The sequence below is a fragment of the Coffea arabica genome, chromosome 5c (genome assembly GCF_036785885.1).
Source record: "Coffea arabica cultivar ET-39 chromosome 5c, Coffea Arabica ET-39 HiFi, whole genome shotgun sequence".
NCBI classification, from domain to species: domain Eukaryota; kingdom Viridiplantae; phylum Streptophyta; class Magnoliopsida; order Gentianales; family Rubiaceae; genus Coffea; species Coffea arabica.
In genome coordinates this window covers 38918525-38926269 of record NC_092319.1, presented here as the reverse complement: position 1 = coordinate 38926269, position 7745 = coordinate 38918525, and the positions used below count along the sequence as shown (strand labels likewise).

The 7745-nt window shown below is 36.9% G+C and overlaps 1 protein-coding gene across 2 annotated transcripts; it reads right to left on the bottom strand.

Annotated features, from left to right (window-relative positions):
• Window positions 1–631: 631 nt before the first annotated feature.
• LOC113690288 (putative late blight resistance protein homolog R1A-3) lies at window positions 632–5497 on the bottom strand. 2 transcript variants are annotated; one of them, XM_027208126.2, is made up of 2 exons: window positions 1437–5497; window positions 632–1216 (listed from the first exon to the last, which is right to left on the bottom strand). In XM_027208126.2, exon 1 carries the CDS (start codon window positions 5216–5218, stop codon window positions 1457–1459), a length of 3762 nt encoding a protein of 1253 aa, XP_027063927.2. In that variant the 5' UTR covers window positions 5219–5497; the 3' UTR covers window positions 632–1216; window positions 1437–1456. The 2 variants fall into 2 exon arrangements, with proteins under 2 accessions (XP_027063927.2, XP_027063926.2); XM_027208125.2 differs by having other exon boundaries at window positions 632–1321; window positions 1437–5495.
• Window positions 5498–7745: the final 2248 nt, after the last annotated feature.

Below are 7745 nucleotides of genomic sequence, written 5' to 3'. Positions count from 1 at the left end.
AAGTTGTCTGATGATCCCTTTCTTGTTATGCTGAAGCCTTTCTTGAACTGATCTGCTCTAATCCCTTCCATTTTAAATTTTTATTTTTTTGAGCAATCCATTCTAATTTTGTTAAGTCCCATCTTGAATTGGCTTTATTTTTGTTGCACAAGAAATGCATCAAATGCTCAGACAAAGAGGAACTTTTACTTTAGCCTGCATATCTATATCCCTGAAATTTCAAAATGTAGTATAATATTGAATTGATGATTGTGCCAGCAAACCTGAAATCGTTATAGGCTTTCTTCTAAGATTTATTTCAAATTTTGAATGGGGGAAGAGGTCCGATTTTGCCTGATCTATTAAACTATTGTAATTGGATCAAGAAATGGATTCTAGTAAACCGCTATATATAACAGGTATTAATATGCTGAGTGCTTGATTTTAAACCTGATTGATTATATGATTTAATAAAGTTCTACTGGGAGAGTCAGAAAGATCAGAAATTGTAACCATGAATTCTAGAAAATAGGACGTCAATGGCATTTATTCTACTCGACGAACTAATTTTGTTGTACCTATACCTATAGGTTGAACAAAACAGTAGTCGATATGCAACTAAGCAGTATTACCTTCAAATAAGTGCAAAAGATTCTTGAAAACCTGACTCTTATTTGAGACAAATCCACTTGAATCTTTACAAACAACATCAAACTTGGGAAGTGATATCCCACTACAAGATTCTGTCACAGGAAAAACGAAAAACTTACAAAGAAGACAAGAATGACTTGATCTTGATGCTGAACAGAGACACAAGACCATTAGTAGTGCAGAAGCAATGGACTGTCAAAGAAAAAAGAAGTACAATGAAGTGGCTGCCCAAACCAAACATACTTGAGAATATCGGTCATCCATTATGAAATAAGGATCTTCAGATCAGTATATCCCATGCTTATTTGCTCTTCCCGAATTTGCTGTAACTGTAACTTGTAGAGTTGGGACATTTAGACATCTCAATTATTTCAAGAGTTGAACTATTTCCCAAACAAGAAGGGATCTCCTCCAAAAATTTGCAGCCTTCCAATACTAATTGGAAAAAAGAACAACTTGATCTTGATGCCATACTGATACAGATAACCAAACCAAACACACTTGAAAAGATCAGTCATCCATCGTGAAATAAGGATCTTCAGATGGGTATTTCCCCTGCTTAATTGCTCTTCCTGAATTTGCTCCACTGAAATATTAGAGTTGGGACATTTAGACACCGCAATTATTTCAAGAGTTGATATATTTTCCAAACAAGAAGGGATCTCCGCCAAAAATTTGCAGCCTTCCAATACTAATTAAGACAAAGAAAAAGAAAACTATTAAGAAAAAGAACAACTTGAGCTTGATGCTAAACAGATACACATAACCCGTAGCAGTACATAAGTAAAGGACTTAAAAAAACTTACTTGAGAAGATCAATCGTCCATTATGAGATAAGGATCTTCAGATCGGTATATCCATTGCTTCTTTGCTCTTCCTGAATTTCCTCCAATGAACTGGTACAGTTGGGACATTTTGACACCTCAATTATTTCAAGAGTTGAACTATTTCCCAAACAAGAAGGGATCTCCTGCAATGCATCACAGCTTTCTAACACTAGCTTCTGGAGACGAGGAAAATAGTACTGGTCCTCGTATTCATACTCGGAGGAGGCTGTCCACTTCACAATGTTCAAGGAAGCTAATTTCAAGAAACGAACACTAGGGAACTTCTCTGCTTCCATTTCCCATATTTCCCCCTCAAAGGCTTCCTCGAGTAATTTGAGCACCTCAAGATTGGGTAGATTTCCAATTGCTGCCATTTTGCTCCATGGCAAGCGAAAATAAGATAGGGTCAATTTTTTAATGGTCAAAGGAAATTGGAAATCTAACTGATATCGGTCACCGCCGTAAACAACGCAACTCAGACTGAGTGCTTCCAAATGACTTAGACAATCCATTGCTACATGATATTCACAGCCCTTATCGAGATAAAGAGAGCTTCTCAGCTTGCGGATATTTGGAAACTTTCTCAACAACTTGTTGATGTTCTTCCGAGGATTGAGGCTTAGACAGGACAAGATATCTAAGTCACACAACTGTGAAGAGTTGTCAAGGTTGTTCTCAGGGAATCTAAAATGATAATTCTTATCGACCTCGTCCATTAGTTGTAAATGCCTTAATTTCTTCAGGTTCCATATAGTATCTGGCAATGAAACTGAACCATGACTCCTAGAATTTCGCCAAATCAAAGTTTCCAAGTTGGTGAGATAACTTATTGATGCTGGGACGGGACTGCCATTACCTAGAATTGCCAAGTACCTCAAGTGAACAAGCAGTTCTAGTTCTCTAGGAAAGATGCCTTCTAGTTTAATTTGGCTCAAATCTAACACTTTGACAAGTTTTATGATGTGAAAAATGAATCGAAGGTCAAAACAACTTCTATTGTCTTCATCGTGACTGAATAATAATAGACTGCGTATGGCAGGAGAAAATAACCTCAAGTTGTCTAAGTGCTCGACCTTGGAATCAATGCATAAGCGGCGCAGGTAGCATGGGACGGTGAAAGCAGATAAGTCATCATACCTACGTACCAGCTGCAAAAGCTTTTCTTCTTTGGCTTTTGTCACACAAAACTCATATAACAAATCGTGAATACGACAAGCTTTGACCCCATCAATGGATCTTGGTTTCGAAACTATGACTAAGCTTCTGCCAATAAGTTCCATCAGGTAATCATTGGCCACATCCTCTGATCTCTTGAGCTGAGTTTTTTGAACAAATCCTTCAGCGACCCACAGAGAAATCAACCTCTTGGTATTGTGTTCATGGTCTTCTGGAAAGGCTCCAAAATAAAGAAAACACGCCTTCAAAGTATCGGGTAAATGTTTGAAACTCAGCTCTAATGTAGCAGTACACTGTTCCGTACTAGAAACATTCCTTGAACTTAAACCTTCCACAGCTTCTTTCCAACCATATCGGTCCATCCTTGAGAGAATTCCGGCAAGAATGACAACCGTAAGAGGTAGTCCTTGACACATTTCCACTACTTGCTGTCGAATTTCACAGAGTTCTGGAGGAGCCAAATCTTGACCAGGATATAACTTCCCTTTTAGCAAATCCCAGCTCTCATTAGTAGTGAGTTGACGAAGAGAATGTGGTTCTTGGTCGAGTTTGTCTTGCGGAGCAACACCACGGAGCCGACTTGTCAAGATAGCTCTACTTCCATTTCCATCATCAGGGAATGAGGCTTCCAATCCGTTCCATGCATCAATGTCCCATACATCATCCAAAACAATGAGATATCTGTTTTTCAGCAAACGTCTTTTGACTTGAAGAGCCAGATCTTCTTCACCCATCTTAAAAACATCCTCAGGAAGCTTGGACTCAATACAAGTCAAAATTTGAAGCAACAGATTTCTCTTGTGATATATTTGAGAAACAGTACACCAAGCACGCTCATAAAAATGGGACTTCACTGAAGAATCATTGTACACTTTTCTAGCCAAAGTTGTCTTACCGCATCCCGGCATTCCCACAATGGAAACAATTTTCACTTGGCGTGATCCATTTCTGAGTTGATTGATTATCGATGCCGTCTCATCCTCGAATCCCACCACCACATCATTGACTATTAGCTTACTTCCCTGTTGTGGCATGTGATTGAATCTCTTCGTTACTTCCTTAACTTTTTCACCAAGTGTTCCGCTATCACAAATCTTCAAGGCCGCAGCTTTAATGATGTTCATTTCTTCTAAAATGGAATGAATGGACATTGAAGAAGAATGTATGATATTTCCAGTTATTAAGGAGTCAACAAGAAACTCTATCCTATATGCCACCCCAACAATACGATCCCAAATTGCCTGGACCTCCTCGTCTTCATTGCGCAGCTCCACAATTTTCCTAAGCAAAGAGCGTAAACAAACAAGTTTTTCCTGGACTTTTTGAATTGGATGATCGATCAAAGCAATCGAGCCAGCCTCAGAACTTGTCACATCCATCATCTTTTCTAGAAGGGAATCAACAAAGCCCAGTCCATTGGTCTTAGGAAAATTGAATGTTGATGATTCTGGACACTTCTCTGTGAATACTGCATCGATGAGCTTAATTATTTCCAATAACTCAGAACACACAATATCCATATCCTTGGCTCGTATGGCATCTTTGATTGCATTCAAAGAGAGTGGAGAAATAAAATCTCCTCGATAACAGTTCACGACTCGAGCAGGATCTCTCACTTTCTCATCAAACTCCTTCGGCTTCTCCTTCAAAATGGTTCTCAAGGAATTTAGCCCCTCGTAAAACATTTGTAGTTGCTGCAAAATCACAGGACAAGTACCATGCTTTAGTTTCTCCCAAAGATTACACAGGAGAGAATGGAAGAAGTCTCTCAACAGATGCTCATCTGTGTCTCCGTATGATTGTCTTGATAACTTTGAAGCAGTCAGGGCCTTGATACAAGTCTCAAGGACTTGCAGTTCAACAGGAATAATCTTCTGCAGCAGTTCCGAAATGCTTTCCTGGACATCCTTGGGCGGTCCGAAACCCTTCTTAAACTGGCACTTATAAGAGAGGCGTGCTGCATTGATAGCCACAGCTTCAGTGTGAACCAACAAAGGTCCCAATTCTGTGTTTTCAACGCCATACAGTGTGACAAAACGGATCAAGTTTTTCATGAACGCCAGCTTCTCTTCAAGGGCTTTAATTAGTCCAACTTCATGTGCCGGCCAAATCCATGACCAATAATTCACTAGATTCTCCAGAAGAGAATCCATGAATTCCATGAGATCATCTTTTCGAACGACCGAATTACTGGACTGCTGTGACGAGGAACCCAAGAAAAAGACATACCATTCGCAAATTTCTTGTTCGAAGGATTTAATGTCTTTTTCTAAATCATGGACCGCATCCCAAGGCTGACCAGAAGATTGGATCTCCTTTGCCCACTTGGGAATGGCATCTCCAATCCGAACTGCCAGAGCTTCTAGGCTTGCTTTATGATTATCTGCCTGGTTCTTTTTGTTGTCGAATGGTAATTGCACATCATCGTTGCTGTATTTTCTCGCACACAGAAGAAATGTTCTCAGATATCTTAGCATGCGTTTCAGGTACTCCTGCTGCCCATTTGGAAATTCTGGACAATCGTTCTCCAGCACTTGCAGATCATCCAAGATGGAAGAAATACAAGTGATACTAGTGGAGGCCATCTAATAAAAGGAAGATTAACAAGGGAACCAGAAGGTATCGATCTCAATTTAAGAGATGAAACAGATCTCAAATATGAAAGGAGATAAGAAAGATCTGCAAAACCTCAAAAACAAGTGCTCTCTACTTTTCTGTACATTGATTGCTAGTGTCCAGAAAATAAATGACAAATAGTCATTGGATGATTGAAAGAAAAAAAAACGACCCCACTGCACATGCGTTAGCTAATCTGTTTCTCAAACACAGCCGCCACCTCTTTTGACCACTACCCTAATGGTTTGCTCGAAGCATGTCTGGTCCCTATCCATACTTACCCCATTCTTCATCCGAGAACCCTTCCTCCTCTCGACTCTCTTCAGCATTCAAAAGGCGCTTGGCGCCCACAATCAAACTTTGGTTTTCAATATTTTCAACTGTTTAGTTGATTCCCTCCCGGTTAATTAATTTCTAAGGATAACGAGTTTTCTGACAATTTCACTCAACTCCACTGAGGTTTTGAAAATTACATATATCTCCTTTAATTTGATAATTTTAAAATAATATTAACTTGATCAAATTTTTAAATAAATATCTAAAAATACCCTCGTGTAATAAATTTTAATTGACTTTCCTATAAAATTATTAAATTATCTAATATAATTATAAAAAAATGATGTCGAATTTTTTATTTCCATACCTACTATTTGATAAGTTGGCCATTAGTCCAACTGTTTGAATGGTACAGCATTGATTATGCCCTTAACAATCTTATCATCTGAACTGTATAAACAGTATCAATTGGGTTATAAACAGTAACAATAGACTGGTTATAGTGTCAACATGAGAAACTTTGATGGTTTTCATGGTTAAAGAGTGCTAGTGGCGTAATGGACCAGCGGCAACTCACCACCATCCCCCTTTTGACCGAGATGGTCTTTCCTCGAATCTCTTCTGCATTCAAAAGGCGATTGGCAAACGCCCACAATCAAACTTTTGTTTTCAATATTTTTACCTGTTTAATTGATTCTCACCCGGTTAATTAATTTCTAATTTGTCACCACGCTTTCGTTCGTTGTGTCTTCGAGGATTTCATATCTTATCCCTATTTTCCTTTACGTTTTCTTAAGCACTTGAGGGCGTTCATTGATCCGTTTAGATTGGATATTATACATTTTAGCAATAAGGTAAAAAAAAATGATTAAAAATATATTCACGAAAAATAATATTTCTTTTTTAGAAAAACACAATTCAAACACAACATAACTCTTCCAATTTCTTCAAAATTTTGCTCCCCTCCCTTTTGTTTTACTCTCTTAAAATTCCTGCAACATTGGTTTAGTGGGTTCTCATTAAAATAATTAATTTTTAACATTTTTTAATTTGATTTACTTATAAATTTTTAGAAATTGAAAACTGCAAAAGGAAGGCCAGTTAGATAGCTCCAAATTTGCTTAAAACTTTTTAGAAATTGAAACCTGAAAAAGTAGGGCCAATTAGGGAGTGAAGCTAATCTCTAAATACATAAAACGCGAAGGGTTGGGAATAGTGATTTCTGTTGGTTTCTTTGTAATTTGAGTGTTGATTTTGTCCACATTTGTCTTTTTGGGTGTGATGGAACCCATTGTGGAATCATCTCTGTTTCATGTTTGTTGGCCACAAGTTATGAATTTTGGTGCCCCGTTCCAATTTTACCCTTTTACGCTGGTTTCGCTGTTGTTTCTCTACAGATTTTGGCCTTTTTTGTCTTTTTATTGCAAATACTATTTTTAGTGGTTAGGTCGCTGCCTGCTTCATATGTCCACCCACATTTCTTCGGGCCTCTCACGTTTTTTGCAAAATTTTTTTGGGTCTACCGCCTTATGCTAGCCCACTATGTTTGGGTTTAAGACACAAGAAAAATACCACTGTATTCATCCATATATAGCTATAAACATATGACACGCAAACAAAACAACTACTTTAGTTGCCAAATTATTCTTCACAAGTTAAATAGTACCAACAACAAACAATTAAAACATTGATACAATTTACACATTACTAATCAATACAAAATATTATAAAAATCAACACAACCTAGGTTCCGTTTGATAAAACTGAATTTGAATTCTGAAGTCTGAATTCTGAAATCTGAATACTGAAACAATTAATTTGCTAAATTTTAAGCACTGAAAATAAATATATAAATGTCTGAATTTTAATGATAAACCTATTTATACTGTTTGATAAACATTTATAACTGAATGCTTAATAAGTTAAATTTGACAATTTTGCCCTTATATCTTTTCATCCAAAAAAGAAATAGAACCTGTGATTTAATTAGCTAAAAATGTTAGGTATGAAAATGACAATATTTATTTTTAAATTAAATTTATATAAAAGATGAATTATATTATATGAGGAGTGTGAAGAAGAAGTGAAAGTCATTCAAAATGGAGAAAAGAGAAATAGAAAATCATTAGATACATAATATTAGATTGTTTAATTATATAAGAATTTTGAACAAAATTAATAAACAAGGGTAAATTTGGTAGATAAGATAAGGTAGTTGAA

Excerpts from the sequence above, each read along its gene's own strand:
- LOC113690288 (XM_027208126.2), bottom strand. The coding sequence starts at position 5,218 with ATGGCCTCCACTAGTATCACTTGTATTTCTTCCATCTTGGATGATCTG.